The sequence below is a fragment of the Ruditapes philippinarum genome, unplaced genomic scaffold, assembly GCF_026571515.1.
Source record: "Ruditapes philippinarum isolate M1 unplaced genomic scaffold, ASM2657151v2 ctg1017_1_1_1_1, whole genome shotgun sequence".
In the NCBI taxonomy this organism is placed as follows: Eukaryota; Metazoa; Mollusca; class Bivalvia; order Venerida; family Veneridae; genus Ruditapes; species Ruditapes philippinarum.
Window position 1 is genome coordinate 166,215 of NW_026859308.1, and position 18,688 is coordinate 184,902.

The following is an 18,688-nucleotide window of genomic DNA, read 5'->3' on the forward strand; positions in this document are numbered from 1 at the left end:
ACTTTCCAGCTCCCCTTGAAATTATGAGTAATACTAGCAGCTTAAAGCATCTGATTGGGAACCAGCAATTCAAATGGCAGAAGTATAAAATGACTTATTTGAATAACAGTAGATTTTCCAGGATTAATCAGCAATTCTAGTCTGAGATCATCAGAACACAATGTAAAAGATTTGTAAGTATGTTTTAAATGTTACCCACAAATTGCAACTTCCGCCTTCATATAGGAATCTTTAGACGCGAAAAGTAACATATTTTCATGTAATTTTTCTATCTATCTTCCATTAATGTCAAACCCCTCGATGAGACATATATATAATAAAGAATTTGTGGTATAATTAGGCAAATACATGACATCAGGTATTTGCCTTATAAACTAAAGCAGACCAGATAGTGATAATGGTTTACAAGAATTTCAAGAAACATTTCTTGGCCTGCCATAATTTGATTACTAATCTTTAATGTTAAATTTAAGAAATAACATCGGCCTGAGAGGTGTATATCGGCTATTTAACACCGGTTTGGAGTTTTGATGTGTATGAATTGACCACGAAGGCCGTAGGCCTGAGTGGTTAATTTTGTCGCATCAAAACGACAAAACCGGTGTTAAATAGCCGATATACACCTCTCAGGCCGATGTTATTTCGATTCTAACACGATGAAATAAGGAAAATCACTAATGTTATTTTTCAACCGGTGCCGATTTTCGTATAACGCTGTTCGATTTCCGCACCCTACTGTTGCGAAGTTATAGAAATTATTAAACAAAAGAAATAATAAGAAAAAAAACGTAATTTATCAAGTTTTCAACAATAAAAACTTACGTCGTATTGTGTTTACATCAGTGCCCCATTTATCATTCTTGTATGTATGAAATAACGTCAGCTTGTTTATAAATGAGTTGTTTACTTAGGATGACGTCATTACGCTGCTTACGGTTGGCGCCGTTTTGTCAAAATATTTATAAACTGACATGGATCTAATAGGTGGCGTTAGTGTATGTGAGATATTATTTCGGTATGGTTTGAAAAGAAAACATTTTAAGAACTGAAAATATAAATAAAAATGCTTTTTATTGTTGCTTTAAAATGCTTTGTAAACTATACAATCGAGGGTGAAAACATAACAGCGCATATTCAAGTAGTCCCTAACCGGTGTTTATTGTCCGTTTAACACCAGTTTTTGTCCTTCTTTGTCTATAGTGACAAAATCACGTGAGTGTTAGAATTATCAACATAGCTGATATCTAAATTCCACTGTGGTAATAAACAAAACGGTTTCAATTCCAAGTGAAATTACCAATAGTTAGAGAAGACAAAATAAATCAGTTGTCAGTGTTGATGGGTGGGGTAAACAATTTATCGCACCTGTCCTGCAAAGTGTCAACTGGTTAAACATTATTGAATTCAAATAAATAACTGTTAAAGAAACATTTCAAAAGATTGTTAACAAATAAAAAACCTGTAATTCATTTTAAGTTCCTTCTAAAAGCATGGTCTTCTCATGTAAACAAATTTATTGGTCTGAACTTGTTATTTTGGTCGCCAGGAATTTCATGTCACACATGCGCAAACTTGCTTCCTGTTTTCAGCGGGTAGGAAGGGGAGTAACTCTCATGTGATATCTGTCAAAAATATTAACTGATCAGTTGTGTTTTTAAATAACTTTTTAAAGAAGACAATAATGTCGATTGTGAAAAGAATTATTTCTATTGCAACACTTATAATTGCTGCAATTTTTGCGGTGGTTGTCATTCGTACATTTACTTTACAAACCAGACAACTTGATATCAAAGAGTGCAAAAAATCTGATTTAGATTTTATTGAAATTAGCCATGATTCAAAACCCATTGAAAGATTCCAGAAAGCTCTTAGGTTTCAAACTATTTCAAGACAAGCGTTTGATTACAACCGTGACGAATTGAAAAGTCTTGTTGACTATATTTTGTCAGGTATTATATTTTTCATAATGGACAAATGCATTATTTGAAATATTAATGGCCATGGCTCAACAGTTTGTTAACTTATGATGCTGTTTCATCTATCCAGTTATCAATATCTCTATCAACATGAAAATTACAGGCATTTAACATCTTGTTTACTTGATGGACTCTTGATGCCAATGCTGAAGTTGACAGAAAGGCTGTTTGAAATGACCTGAACTCAATCAGACTACACTTAATTTAATCACTCAAATGCATTTGTTTATATAGTGAAATGAGATTATATATCCCGGGACAACCAATATTCAATCAGTTAAGCTGTTTTTAGCCAATGCTCAATGGAAGGGGAAATTATACTTTAAATTTATTTTAGCTATTAATGCATCTATTAACACTTATTCATTTTCAGGTTGGTACATTTTCAACAAGTCTTGATCTTTCTTAGAAATTCAATAAAAACAATATGACCCACTCTGGTTACTCCCAGGAATATTTTAACCTAAATTCAAACAGCAGGGTAATCACCATGGAAAATTTGTTAAAGATAAATCAGGGCCACTAAAAATTGTAGAAAACTTCACAATAGTCTATTCAACGATTTTCAACAGTTTTTTCAAGATTTTAAAAAACTTACACTAAATGTTATAACATATGTACAGCACAATGCATTGGTATGACTACTGTTAATGTGTATAAAAAGGCAGTTAAAGGTGTCACTTCTTAGTATGCTATTTGGGGTGCAAAATGATAAATGCATCCAATCTTTACAGCCATTTTACCTTCCCCACTTTATAATATTAGCAAATATGGAAACTTGTCTAGATCTGCCAGCTGGTATCGCTTACAAAACAATTATTCTACAATCATCACATGAAAAAATTTGATAACAATATAAGATTTTGTTAATAAGGACCCCCGTGTAAAGTCTGATGAATATTTTGTGGTACATCATATAAATAAAATGTTTTAAATACACCTAGGACTGAGGTTAATGGTAAAACTCTTTAGCCATTACTTTATAAAAAAAAATTAACTTGCTTAGAAAAATTTTACCACTATTTTAAACAAGTGACTATTTTGATATAGTGAAAGTTGGACAATTTATATTGTGTCACTTAAAACAAACAGTTTCTTATTGTTTTCCTAAAAACATCTGACAATTAATCAAGTGTGGCATTTCTGCAAGTTTTGAAGTTAATACAACATGTGACTTTATGCAATTTAGTCAGGCCTGACATCAATGCCACAGAATTAAGAATGTGTTTGAATTTAGGTTGTGATTGAAAATTGGTTGTTTCGGGATACATGTATACAGGAATTAATTGCTATTTTGTTGATTAAATTATATGTTGCATTAATATATTTAAGAATTAATCTTTCCATCTGAAAATGACCAACATTTCTATTCTAACTGTATCATCTAAATGATCAATAATTTTTGTTGTTGTTTTTTAGCCTTCCCAGACTTACACAAGTCTAATCTCGTTCAACATGAAGTAGTGGCAAATTATAGCTTATTGTATACAATCAAGGGCAGTAACTCTTCTCTTACCCCTTACCTGCTAATGGCGCATCTTGATGTGGTGCCAGCAGACCCTTCTAAATGGGAAGCTGATCCGTTTGGAGCTGAGATTATTAACAACTTTATTTACGCTAGAGGGACTATAGATTTTAAACATGGTGTCATGGTATTTGTTATATCATTTATAAAAGTATATTTGTGTGTAAGAAATAACAACATATATCTTACCAAGTGTAATGGTTTAGAACTGTTCACTAATTAGAGGTGAGATGTGTAATCAAATGGATAGCTTAGTTGGTAGAGCCCATGGTACAGGGTTCAGACAGTCCTGGATTCAAGTCTCAGTAAGACTGGACATTTTTCTCACCCTGTTACACATTTGACAAAGTATAGGGCTTGTTTGGATTACAAAGATGTAAACTCACATGTGCATTGTTTTAACAACAAGTCTGTAATTTAATCACTGAAAAGAAATTTTATTATTTTGTCTCTAATAAAAGATGAAATAATTTTTTGTAGGTATATATTCAAATGAAAAAAACATGGAAGTTAATTGTATTGATATTATTATATTTTATACAGTGGTACAAAATTTTATGTACAACACTTTGTTACATGTCCATTGCCCAGTAACAAATTTCTGTATTAATGTGCTCTGTAGTGGCAAAAAGTAACAATGATGGTACAGTGGATTTTGTATGGACTAATTTATGTTTATTTTAAGAATGTTAAAAAATTGTAAAAATAATCAATAATGTTTTTTTGTTTTTATTCATAAAGTGCAGTATAATTTGATTTTGATTTTTTTTCTTATCACGTATTTTTTTTTTTACACCTTCAATCATTTTTTCTGGCTTTCACATTTTACATTTTAGAATCTTCAGTAACAAAATACATTTTATAGCAGTAAACTCATTTTAACTGTGACTCTAACACATAGATCTTGGAAATTATGGAATATTCACTTATCCTTTTAAGCCTAATCATTGGCTTCTAATATGAAAATACATTTTTTTTAATTTGTAACTTTATTTTCAGATTTTACATAAATGCATTATAACAAATCTTGAAATTGACAAAGACATACAATATAGTTTTCTATAAATTTGTATAAGTTCACAAAAACATACAATATAATATTTTCTAAATTCATATTAACAAGCCATTTGACATAAATATTTGAGCTTTTAACTTTTTTAACATATAGAAATATAGTAATGCTGTTTTTTTTTAGTTTATTTAATCAAAAGAAAATTAATTTTCATGTAAACAAACTATTTTCTGAAATTGTTACAACCCAAGTCTAAATTCACATGAATATTCAATATAAAATTTTCTGAACACATGTATATAGATAATTTAACATGTTCTGAGAGCTTGTGACAAGTTCAAATGTACATACAATATATTTTAATCATAATATAGAATCCTTAGTCATTATAAAAAGACATTAAAGCAAAAGTTGATACTAGGATATATGTATAACTTGTACAAAACTAAAAATACAAAAATAGCAAAAGGGAATTTTACCTCCATTTACAGGAAAAGAAAAAAAAGTATCAATAGTATGTCTTCTGAACAGTCATGGATAATGTCTTTGTTAAAATTATTGTAGTATATATACCTTATTATAATGATTTGCCTGTTATTCCAGATCATCTAATTTTATACTGAATTTTTTTAATCTCTTGAATTCATGCAATTGGGTACATTAAACATTGAGTTTTGACATTAATTTATAGAAAGTCAATGATGTTATGATATATTTGGTAAAATGTATCAACTAACAATATAATGAACATGTTTTACTACTAAGGTTGGGATTCAGAATGTTAAACATTAGATATTATATAGAAGTTTTGTTAGCTAATATATAGCTATATTAACTTTCATTCAAATTGAATGCAACCTAGCAAATATGTTTTTATTCTTGAAGGTATTCTATTATAGGGTATCTTAGAAGCTTTAAACTTTTATGCAGCACAGGGGAGACAACCAGAAAGAGGATTCTATGTTGCCTTTGGTCATGATGAAGAGGTAATGATGTAGCTATATTCACTTCATTAAAAATCTTGTGGGCTTTCTTAAGCTGCACTTCAGTGTTATTTTTTTAGCTCAACTGAGAGCTTTAGTACTTACCTAGGCGTCATCGTCACACTTTGGACAAGTTTCTATATGCAAGTTGGTATCTCCAAAACTACTAAAGGGAAACTTCACACATGTATTTGAGAGCATAGTAGGAGGTCACTGTCCAAGGTCTATAACTATAACATGGATTTTGACAGAATTATGACCCTTTTTGAACTTGGAATATTCTACATAATCTAGGTTCTTGTAATTACTATCATGAACCTAGAATAGTCAAGCATGCTGTCCTTCTGACAGCTCTTCTTAATATTAAAATCCTCCAAAGTAATATAGGGCTGATCCAAATTCACATTTTGTCATATCTATAACTGCAGAATTCAGGGAGGTAAGGTATAAAGTTGCATAATTTGTAGCCAGGCAGTTTGAACAAAGATTATTCTTAGGGAGGTTTTAAGTAGGTATATAATCAAGGATTTCAGGGCCATGAGCCTTTCTTTAAAAGTATCAATTAATGTTATTACTCTCTTTATTGGTGTCAAAGATTAATTTAAAAATTCTTGGTACTTTTGTACATGTATCTTTAAAATATCTGGTTTTGATGTGACATTTATTATAGGTAAAGCATTAATGATATATATATTGATGATGTTTTTATATAATTTCATTTAGGTTGGTGGTCAAGATGGAGCAAAATCTATCAGTGACCTACTTTGGGAACGTGGCGTGAGAAAGCTTGAATTTATCGTTGATGAGGGACTTACACTCCTGAACGGTATCATACCTGGAATGAAGGATCAAGTCGGCCTGTATGCATACATTATTTGTCAATTTACTGTATTATACAATAAAGACCATTGCAAAACCAAAATTATTCAGTGGCTTATACAATTTAGTAGATAGACTACTTGACCAATTTAGAACAGTTGTAACACACATCATGCATTTATTTAAGATTGATTGTGAAACAACTAATTACAACTTATATTAATCGCATTTGAGTCTGCTTCATGAAACTAACAAGTAATGGTGTCATTTGAGGAAAGATTGTCCTGATCCGAGTGGAGGCAATTTAATAAGGTTGTTAACTCTTGCATCATAATAATGATAGAAATAAGACGTTTGATGATTTTGTATATCAGTATAGGAACATCAGAGAAAGGTCAGGCATATGTGGAGCTGAAGGTTGAAGGGACGCCAGGTCACTCGTCCATGCCACCACCTGAATCAACTATTGGAATTTTAGCAGCGGCAGTACATAGGTAAAAGTTTTTTGTTAATTGTATAAAATATTACTTCTTTACATTTTATTTCCTTAAATATATATGGTAATTTTATGTGGTAAAATATAATTCAGTATCTAGCCAAATACTGAATTATATTTTACCACTTACTGCAAATGGTATAGACCTTGGTCATACTGCACTGATGTGTAGGCTGTTCTGGCTGTATATTGATGGCAATGGGGATATTAGTTTAAAAATTTAAAGTTAAAGGGTAAAAAGGTATATATTTCTTTATCTTCTGATTTTTCTTTTCAGATTGGAAAGAAACCCGCCACCAAGCATGCTTGGATATGGTCCTGAGACACAAACTTTTGAACAACTCGCACCCTATGTAAGTATTTTTGATTTCCTCATAGCCGTATAATATATATATTGCTAAAAAAGGATGAAGATAATTGCTAGCTAAGTAGGGTGCCAGTCTATCGTAGGGTGCCAGTCTATCCACCCAGGGATTGCAGGTTTGAGTCCAACTGAGAAATAATATAGGTATGTTTTGTTAGGGCCAAGGGGTAATATTTTTTACCCTTAATTGTAGGAATTGCAAGTTTTGTTCCATATCAGTTAAAAACCGACTTGATAGCCTTAAGGTTGTGATTTCAACAGCTAAACCTTGGACTTTAGGGTTAGATTCATATTGGAAAATATCACAGTTCATTGTCATAGGGGATATGTTTTCTACTTTTTACAAAAGGACAGTTGGTTGAACCTGTCTTTTTTATCCTTATGACACTAGTACATGGAAAGTTTAAGTTATTTAAGTATATAGTAGTTGAAATAAGCTTAAAGCTATCATTCTATTTTGAATTAACATTTACTTTGCTAAATATCTTTAATGGATTTGCATATCTTTCAATCTGGACAAATCCATTCATAATTACATGTTTACCTTTTCAGATGTCATTGCCTTTTAGAATGGTGATGAGTAACCTGTGGCTGTTTAAACCTGTGGTATCATGGTAGGTTACTACGGTAACTTGTGAATTAGTCACACTTAAATTGATAAATGAGCCGTGTCACGACAAAACCAACATAATGGGTTTGCGACCAGCATGGATCCAGACCAGCCTGCGCATCTGTGCAGTCTGATCAGAATCCATGCTGTTCGCTTTCAGACCCTATAACAAGTAAAGAAACTGATAGGGAACAGCATGGATCCTGATCAGACAGCGCGGATACACAGGCTGGTCTGGATCCATGCTGGTCGCAAACACATTATGTTAGTTTTGTCGTGACGCGGCTCAAATAGACTTGTATTATATATCATACAGTTTACAAAAGAAAACATTCATAATCATACTTAGGGAAAGGTTTCAAAAAAGGTACTCCCTGAATACAGATTACAAAACAAGATGGCTGCCAATTATGACATAAATATAAGCTATTTTAGTCAATGAGAGTTGAGGTAAGTAACGCTTGCTGCTTTGTATGTTCTTTTCCAAATAGACTAACTGGAATTAAGAATATCTTTTTTTTCCAGCACTAATCCTGGGGTACAAACAAGCTTTTACAGTTACAGCTTCGAAAATGAGTGCAACAAGTGTACCGTGAAGCTATAATGGTAAAAGTTTGTGTGTACCTACAGATTAGCTTGGAAATACAATACCCACATTTGCCGAGTTCAGGGTAACATCTATACTAATAGGCTTTTTTATCACATAAACCGCGGCCCAGGAGTGTAATAAAACCATGGAATAAAAACAATATTACACTAGTGTAATAATACTTTGACGTGACACCATTTGGGCTATATATAAACATAGCGTTACAGCTCTAATGTTAGCGTTACACTACAGGCGCGTCAATGAAAAATGACTCCTTTTAACTGTAAACTGTTCTCTTTTTGATAAATAGAATATTATATTCGTGTAGATTCAATACTAAATTTATTGAACTCGTTGAATAAAACAATATTATGCATGCCAGAGGCTCGCATAGTATGATTTTATTCAACTTGTTCAATAAATTTAGTATTAAACCTACACTCATTCAATATCCTCTATATAAAAATAGATATTTTGGTAAGGCAGTATATCAAAAGAAGATTCTAGAAGCTTAGAAAAAGCTTCAGATATACATGAACAGGTATAATGTACTTTTAATGTGACAACTTTCATAAATTAACTTATAACCCGCTAAATTCCTTTAATCTCCATTATCAATTTTGGGGATATCAAGATGAAAATTTATAGTTGGTCAGCCAACAGTATACAGCCTGGGCAGACTCCAGGGAAGTTCAGGCTGGCCTGGCTCTATACTGAGGGCAAAGGTTAATCACTTTCTGTTCCAGAAGGTTGTTATGGATTAATTTTTTATTAAAATGTGCTTTTAACACTTGATGGGTCTTTAGCAGGGTAGATTTAATAGTGATTAATACAAATTTGACAAGTCTATGATTTCATCATTTAAAAGGTCTATGTACTGTTACTAGTAAAGTTATTTTGTATATTTACATGTAATTTTTTGTGTTTTTAACATAGGGTGATGTCCCAGAAGCCAAGTATAAATGCTGTAATAAGAACAGTTTCAGCTGTGACCATGTTTAATGCTGGTATAAAGGTATGATGATTAATGTTATACCATCAACTATTTACCTGCTGGAACTGTAAGTGACAGATCTTAAAGGAACTCCACTGAGGTCCAAAAATCTATAAACATAAAATTTGAGTTTCTAACTTAACTGAGGCACTCACTTAAAACAGAAAGATATACTAGTAAAGATAATTAAGAAATATACTCAGAAATAAATTGAAAGTCATATTTTTGTGCTATTTACATTTGCAACACTTTACGATTTTGGATCATTTTGCACAATTAGAAGAAATATTCTGCAACAAGAGGGCCATCATGGCCCCGAATCGCTCACCTGTATATAGGCCCCTGGAGCAGGGCTAATTTTAACACCAGGGCTTTTATTTAAACAAACTTAGTAGACACCCATTAGAAGATGTTTCATGATAAATACTGAAGCTCTACCTCTTTGGGGTTTTAAAAGAATGTTTTTTAAGTTTTTACTATACACATATAGGGAAAAACAAAGACCCCCCCTAGGGCGGGACCACTTTTGACCCCAGGGCTTTTATTTGAACAAACTTGGTAGACACCCACTAGAAGATGTTTCATGCTTAATATCTAAGCTCTAACTATTTGGTTTTTTTTATACAGAAGAATTTTTAAGTTTTTACTATGTACAAAAAAGGAAACTCAAGGACCCCCCCCCCCCCATGGCATTAAATTCTATGAACAATTTTTAAAGTTGACTACCAAAGGAACATTCCTATAAAGTTTTGATGAAATTGGCTTAGCAGTTTGGGAGGAGATGTTGTTTAAAGTAAAATTTTACGGCCGAACAGACGCCAGACAAAAAGCGATCACAAAAGCTCACCATGTCACTTTGTGACAGTTGAGCTAAAAATGGAGTGGACGAATGATCTGAAATTTTACACACAAGTTATTGGTTCTACGCCTTCATCCAAGGAAACATTTATCTTGAAAAATTATTTCCTGACCCATCATGTCAAAATACGTTTAAAATGGAAGCTTCATAAGTCTGTTTAATTGAAGACTGAGTGCTCATTTTTCTCACTCTAAATCATGGGCATACACAAAACAGGAAGATAAAATTGAAAACTAATAAAATGATTAAATTTTGACAATTTTTATTCAAGAACTTCCACTGTCATAGCAAATTAAGTACTTTATGCACACCAATCATTTTTAAAATTTAAGGGCAATTATTCAAATATTATGCGAAAGAGTTAAGGTTCAAGTACACTGCACTGTTTCTCAATTTGATCTGTCGTGAGTAGATACCTCCTTTTGTCTTATGGAAATGCTCAGAATAAAGTTTTGCATAAAAAATTGCAAAAAACTCTAAAAAACTCTAAAAATTTTCAAAATAAAATTATAGCTCTTGGATGCTGCACTTGTCCTAAATGAAATCCATCCATTTATTAAGTTTCACACTAATTCTGCCTATATTTTAGGTTACTCTTTATATAAAATAAAACAAATTAATCATGTGAGAGATGAAAAGATGTGTGTACAAATTTGTTATATTTTCAGATAAATGTTAATGCACCTGAAGCTATAGCTTATGTCAATCATAGAATCCATCCAGCACAAACAGTTCAAGAGGTGATACTGATTTTTATTATTTTTTGCATATACTAGTATTTAATACAAAGTAGAAAAAATATCCCACAATAAGTTTAAACATATTTATTTTTCGTTTAATTGTGAAGAAAGCTTGAAGCTCATTTGAACCACTTTCAAGTCTGCTACTTGGAATTAACCAGTACTTGTGTCATATGAGGGAACATTGATGTGAGAATTGTAGGGCTTAAACCCATGACAACTACAACTCCCTTTAGAGAATTATTTAAACCATCAAATACTCATAGTAAGTAGTAACTGTATATTGCAGGAAAATGGTTAAATCAGCAAATACTTCTTTTATATTTCATTATTAATATTGCAAAAAGTTAGCTTAAGGTCTTCAGCGTACCGGTTTATATACTATTACATGCATGCAGCATCAGTGTTAAAAAGTGGCTAATAAAGTTTTGGAAGCCAGAACTAGCAAAAAGTATGTTTTTATTTCAGATTATAGATTATGATAGGAGTATAATAAATGATGACAGAGTAAAGATACGTGTAATAGGCTCGATGGAGCCACACCCTATAGCTGCCAGTGGGGACACAGATTTTGGTTACCAGACAGTTAAAAATAGCATTAGACAAGTGTGGAATAATACATATGTTGCCCCAGGTAATGTTTTGTATGACTAAAAGATACAGACAATTGCTTTATCTCTCTTGCATAGTTTTATGATAGTAATATTTTATGGATATTGTGTTTTGGAGAGACGTGGATCCAATTTGGATTGTGATATAAGCCCATTATGTAAAGCATGAATACAAAGAATACATGCCTAAAATTGGCCTTGTGTTGGTTTTTGTTTGTTCAAAAGAACCCAAGGGCCGTCAGTAGCCGAGTGGTTAGGGTCATTGATATCAAACGACTTGCCCCTCCCCACTGTGGCTCCAAATCCCGAGAAGTGCTATGTATTTTTTTCATGTGAGTAAGCCATCCAGATAGCTTACAATACGTCAGTGGTTCTACTCAGGTGCCCATTTGTGCCTGAAATAATGCATGGAAGGGCACCTAAGGTCTTCCTCCACCAGGAAAACTGGAAAGTCGCCATGTGACCTACTATTTTTGTGTGCTGTAAAACCCAACTAAAAAAGCAAAAACAGTACCCAAAAACAGTTTAAGTAGTTGCAATACAGAAAGGGGAAAAAATTGTCTTTGTCTCTTTTAACAATGCTCTCTCAACAGTCTGTCAAATTTTACAGAGTGAACAAAATATTGAAGTACTTTATGAAAAAAAAAAATATTTCTGCAAGTTTTGAATTTTATAAAATTTGACAATTATTGAAATTCCAGTTTTGGTAACAATTTATTTTTTACCTCATTACATGTACAATTAAATTCTTTAGTACAAGTATTTATAACATGTACCGATCAATTTTGTAAGGTTCATTGCAGGTTCCATGTAATTCTTTACTTTCTAATAACAGCTACCAATCAATTTCTTTAATTTCATTAAAGGAATAAATAGCTTTATATATTTATTTTATTCAAGAACGCAATTTTCCATCACAGGTACTATGATAGGGAACACAGATACGAAACATTACCTACGTATGTCCCACAATGTTTACAGATTTAGTCCGACAGTCATGTTTCCTGATGACCCTCAACGTTTCCATGGCGACAATGAAAGAATTTCTGTGAAAAATTATGAACAAGCTGTAAACTTTTACTATCATCTTATGGTGAATTCAAACAAGGCCAGCATAGAACCTATACATAACCACGGTGAATTGTAACCATAATTGTTCAGAGTTATTTGTTTTATCAAAAAAGTGCTAAAAATTAAGTATCATTATTTTGCCAAAAAGTTAGAAGGCACTATTGAGTTAAGTCGTAGTTTTACAAAAAAACCCATATATTTAGTAATTGACTTTCATTTGTACCCTCGTTGTCCTTTTTGTTTCAAGGACGTAACTCCCAAAGGTCAAGGACAATGTAGCTTTAAAATAATTGAAGATTACTATACATTATTCATGCCCTGCTACCTTAAATAGGTCACCATGAGGGTACAAATTTTATATTCAAACTTTTACTAAAATTACAACTTAAGGAATAAGTTTATGTTAGCAATAATTATCACAGTCTTGTTTGTTTAACTATACAGACATGGAAAAACAATATTTGTCATTTGCCATATCCCTGATTACCACTATTGATATAAGATTTTAATTATCTAAAATGCTTAAATCTATACATGTTTGTTGTCGTTATTATCTAAAATTGTGAATGTTTCACATAAGTCGGTGACTTTTCTTGATTATTGATTTTCATTGTGTTACAATATTTTTAGTTCCACTTTGGTCCAAGATAATTAGGAGCCATTAATATGACCCACATGTTGACATCGACGTAGGTTTACCTTCTAGGTTAAGTTTTTCTTTTAATGGTCATGAACTTCAATACTAACAATGCTATTGCATTGAAACTATAAACATGTATGTGAATACACCTTGATGTCTGTTACTTTCCACACCCATTTGCAGGTCAAAAGGTCAAGGTCACTGAGAACTAATAACAAAATGTTAAACTGACCATTAAATCAATGTGCTATGACCTAGGAAATTCAAGCTCAGCATGTGGATGCCCTTTGATGAGTTTTACCTGCCACACCAATTTTCAGGTCAAAAGGTCACTGAAAACTGTATTTACAATATATAAAAAGCGGCCTTTAAATCAAAGTGCATTGACCTAGGAACATCAAACTTTGTATGTAGGTGTATCTTAATGCTTTCTACCTGCCACATACATTGACAGATCAAAAAGTTAATGTGATCTGTCATTGAAATAATCTTTATATGAAGAAACTGCTCATTTTACTTTCCATCACTGAGCAAAGTGGAGTGTGATGCTCCTTGAACTGATCTCGTTTTATCATAATCTTAGATTTACCATAAATTTTCATATAAACTTTGATGTTCCATTATTTACCTTTCTTATGAAATTGTCCTTGTGTTCCTCTTTACCAAAGACTGGTTAGGTGTTCCTTTTTACATGAAATTGTCCTTGTGTTCTTCAATGTCAGGATTGATTAGGTGTTCCTTTTACCATAAAATTGTCCTTGTGTTCCTCATCATCAAAGCTTGGTTAGGTGTTCATTTTTACATGACATTGTCCTGTGTTCTTCAATATCAGGATTGATTACAATGTAGATTAGGTGTTCCTTTTTACCATAAAATTGTCCTTGTTTTACTCATCATCAAAGATTGGTTAGGTGTTCCTTTTACCACGAACCTGTCCTTGTGTTCCTCCTACACAGTGTTTCTCATTATCAAATATGATCCTTTTGCTGTGAAATTGTTCACATGGCCATATAAAAAAAAAAATTTCTTTTGTGTTCCTAATGGCCTCTCTAATATGGTTGAAGAAACTTTTATATTTTTCTTGTATTGTTCTATCATAATACCATGAACACACACATTTATTTTTCCAGGAAAACATTGATAGAGAAAGTTTCGAATTTCACAATGTCATTGATAATAATTACATGCTTAGCAATTTTATTACATTCCAACAAAAAGACATTGCAATTTTGAAAAGTTTATTCAGCCATTTTGTAAACTAACATCGTATTATATGATTGTCTCAGTGTATTTTATTGTATCTTTTATTAATCTTGTGTTAATAAGGTGAAAATTCCATCGTTTTCGGCTGCACAATTTACTATATAGTACAGGCTAACCTGTCTATAGTGGTCAGCAATGGGGCTGAGCTACAACAGGTGACCACTATATCCAGGTAACTATACCATTGTTAACCTAGATGGATATTATATACGCTGATAAAATATGTGTGCTTTTAATGTCATTACCGGTATATACTTTTTTCATGTCAAATGTAGTACTTTGTAGATGTAAATGTAGATTTCATGTATAACATATATACATGTATATGATGAAATTGTTAATGTTTGAGAAATTAGTCACGAAAGTGAATGCATACAAAAATAAGTTTATTTTTGTATCAAACTGGTGAACTATTTTCCATGAACTGTCTTATATTCAAGAGAATTTGCAACAACAACTAGTTTTTCCATGAACATACTTGCCAAGAGGCTGACTAAAACGAAAAGAAAAAAAATGCAACATCTTTTGAATTAATTTATGCAAAACCACATAAGAAATTTGTAACAAAAAAACAACACACAAGATTACTTTTAATTTATAAATCAATGCAAACTAACTTGACTGTTTGCTCTAACTGCTTGAATTTCAATTTTTATTCATTGTAGTATTTGTAATTAGAATTTATCAGCTATTTGAGGCTTCCTAGCCATAATATTTAAATGTTTTACATTTTTATTGTTTTTATACTTTTTCCTGTTGACCATTTTATTATCAATATCAGTCTGTATTACACTGGTGGTTGACCGCATTGAACAGGTCTGCATTTTAAGTTCATATAGGTACATGTAGCGTATTTTTTCCCTAAGACTTGAAGTTAACCTTGATAGACAGGATCATGTTTTATAGAGGTGACCACTTGTGCAGTTTTCTTGCAGTTCACAAGTTTGCAGCAGCTGTACTTTACACTTATTTCCATTTAAATTATGTCATATAAGTTGTGATTTGATTTGTACCCCATGGTAATCGTGTAAGCCCATGGTAACAGTGTAAGAACAACACTTTTTGCTTTCGTTTTCATATTGTTGTGATAAAAAAGGAACATATTTGCAATAAGTTTGTGCCAATTTTTATGTAGTTGTTTTAATTATATGATAAATTTGTTCTTGTGTTGTAATTACATTCACCATAAATTGTACATAATTATGAATATATATATTATATACAGTAGAACTTCTATGAGTCGAACTTCGATTAGTCGATTTTCACGATGTGTCGAAGTAAAATGAAAGTCCCGATTTTTTTCCTTATATATTCCTTATAAAAACCTACTTATGAGTCGAGATTTTATGTGTCAAATTTTTCGATGTGTCGAAGTTTTTTTGTGGTCCGTATAGAATAAATCTAGAACAATTTACCACAAATAAGCCGAAGTACTTCGATCATTTCGACACCTTCAATCTCGAGACATTTTTCACACCTTTTCTGGCTGCGAAGACGATTTCCGATCAACTTTAGTGACAGGTGTTAATTACACAGCCGAGTGTTCAAACAGCCTCTATATGCGTTTAAATGTGTGAAAAAAATGCTTAATTAAATCGTTACTATTTTAATTGCATTAGCGGTATTTAACAGTAAGAACAATCATTTGAGTACTTCCGTGACCCGGTGTCGTGTTATAATCACTCGCGAAATAATTACTATAAGCTGGTTAAGTTATTGCCCTTTCGTATTGTTACGCCTTTTGTAACTTTATTGTATACGTAAATCAATTTAGCCATGAAAAATTACTTAACGTGTCATATTTATCATTGTATAATGTAAAATATCAGATTAATGAATGAAAGAAAAACATGAAATAGGTTGCGTTATAGATCTTATAAATAGGGCTAGTCACGGGTTGAAATTTGGTCATGAAATTCAGACCGATTCATGAGTCGAAGTCCCGATGTGTCGAAGTTTTTACACAAGTCCCTCCAACTTCGACTTACCGAAGTTCTACTGTATATATCATAAAATAAATTTCAAAAGTTGCACAGCAATATGGAGAGGAGCTCCTTTAAAATTTGAAAGTGAAATCAATGTTGTACCTTAACAAGTACAAATGGGTAGTAATAATTAATGGATATAGCTGATGATTTTGTTTTATCATTATGATAAAGATGATTTTAAAGAATGTAATAAACAATGTAACCTTGCCCATTATAATCATACATGTAACCTACTTCTTGATTCATTTGTTACCAATGTTACCAATGTCAGATATGTAAAACTTCTGTAACTTTTATGAAAAAACAAAGGAGGACTTTTACAGTTTTGTGGTCAACCCTCGATTACATTACACAATAAATGATGCCCATCAGTAGCATTTTACAGATATTTACATTCATACTAAAGTCTGAAATCCATACCTAGTATTTTTGAAATCCACAAATGCATTTTTTTTGTTATATGATATGAATGATTGCATAACAGAGAAATTGTGCCATTTTTTTGTTAAACTTGTTACATAATAATATGTTTGTTTTTGTATCTTTATAAATGTCTATTTAAAAATGTTAAATTATAAATACAGAAGTTGGCAGTATGATTTATTCATTTTGATATATTAAAATATATGTAAATGAACAGAATAAGTGATTTATTAAAGTGGGCAATGTTGTTGTACTTGATAACTAATGGCAGCATGCCAGGTGTCAAATACATAAAAAGATCGAACTGTGTAATACACGGGATGGATCCCCATATGTATCTCAAAAATGAGCATTGGTTAAAAGTATATTTGAATTTCCGCTGCTCCAGATGTGAAGCATAACACCAGAAGTGACTGTGAAATAAGGTCAATTTCAACTTTTTAAAGGAACTCCACTGAGGTTTATAAGCCTAAAAACATAAAATTTTCATTTTTCACTTAGATAAACAGGAGCACTTAAAACAGAAATATAAATAAAATATAACCAAGAAATACATTGAAAATCATTTGTTTGTGCTATTCTCAGTCTGATTTGAGTGAAAAGCGTTTAAACGCTTTTCAATTTTGGGTCATTTTTTCACTATTATAATAATTATTCTGGAAAAATGGAGCAAGCTAATGATCTGAAATTTTGCACATAAGTTATTAGCATAGATTTACATCAAATGGAGTAATAATCTCAAAAAATTATTTCCAGTCCCGTCATGTCAAAAAACCTCAGTGGAGTCCCTTTAAACAGTTATATAAAATTCAGTCCTTTTTTTAAGAAAATCGAAATGTGATTTTACCCTCCTCACTCTCCTCTATATTACCCATTTTTGTTTTGGATTTCTATGCAGTCTTCATTGAGATACTCTTTCCGTCGTGGGTTCTGATGTGTGTGTATGAAGAAAATGTCACTAAACAGACTCAAAAAAACCAGATTTTTACGAAATCTCACTACAGAACGATGCTTAACATTCTTTTTACCGGTGCTCATTTTCAAGATACATATGGGGTTCCAACCCCGTGTTATAAGTTGAAATCCACTTATTATTGATAAACCCTTTAACCTCCGAGTATGACCATGACCTACTTATATGAATCTGCTTCAAGAGATTCAAAATATATCAAAAAGTTTTTTCTGGCTTATATACTGCTTTAACCAAAAAAAATATAAATAAATAAATTTGATCTTAAATAGACAAATCTGGTTATAAATAACGCAAAACACTGCCATTTGTGTAATGCATATGTCAATATATACCAGTAGCATGCCTGTATCATTCAGAGGAGTAGCAAAAACTGCACCAAGTACTAATATGTTATATATGTTTTTTATGCGAGTTGGGGTTCAACATAGACACTGCAACAGTTACAATTGGCGAGTTTTTCAGCATTTCCCGTACAAGCCAGCACTATAGTAGAATTACCATTCTCCTTCAAGCGGACTGGATATAGCTTACCATGTTGAATATCTTGCATGGATTGGTCCATCTGTCAATCTGGACAAAACCAATCATTTTTCAAAATAAATACCTAGTATTAACAGATGTACTGGATTATCTTGGTATTTGCTGGTCTCTTGTGAAAGTTCTGTCACAACCAGCAGGGGAATTTAAAGGTTTATCCCATACAAGAGGGGCAAATTACATGTATTTGATGTTATTCACCTTCACCATCTGAA

General features: G+C 31.9%; 2 protein-coding genes across 7 annotated transcripts in view; one reads left to right on the plus strand and one right to left on the minus strand.

The window, feature by feature from the left end:
- Positions 1-1,589, minus strand: part of LOC132756016 (trichohyalin-like) — a 37,446-nt gene extending 35,857 nt beyond the window's left edge. For all 6 annotated transcript variants that reach the window (XM_060746964.1, XM_060746967.1, XM_060746966.1 and 3 more), the window contains exon 1: positions 1,460-1,589. In XM_060746964.1, the coding sequence (XP_060602947.1) occupies positions 1,460-1,470 (11 nt within the window). In that variant the 5' untranslated portion in view covers positions 1,471-1,589. The remainder of the gene's footprint in view (positions 1-1,459) is intronic.
- Positions 1,586-18,210, plus strand: LOC132756017 (N-fatty-acyl-amino acid synthase/hydrolase PM20D1.2-like). Its single transcript, XM_060746969.1, has 11 exons — positions 1,586-1,949; positions 3,396-3,628; positions 5,413-5,499; positions 6,220-6,356; positions 6,690-6,809; positions 7,089-7,164; positions 7,728-7,789; positions 9,311-9,389; positions 10,896-10,967; positions 11,436-11,601; positions 12,499-18,210. The coding sequence occupies exons 1-11, from the start codon at positions 1,682-1,684 to the stop codon at positions 12,723-12,725; spliced, it is 1,527 nt and encodes a 508-aa protein (XP_060602952.1). The 5' UTR covers positions 1,586-1,681; the 3' UTR covers positions 12,726-18,210.
- The last annotated feature ends 478 nt before the right edge of the window (positions 18,211-18,688 follow it).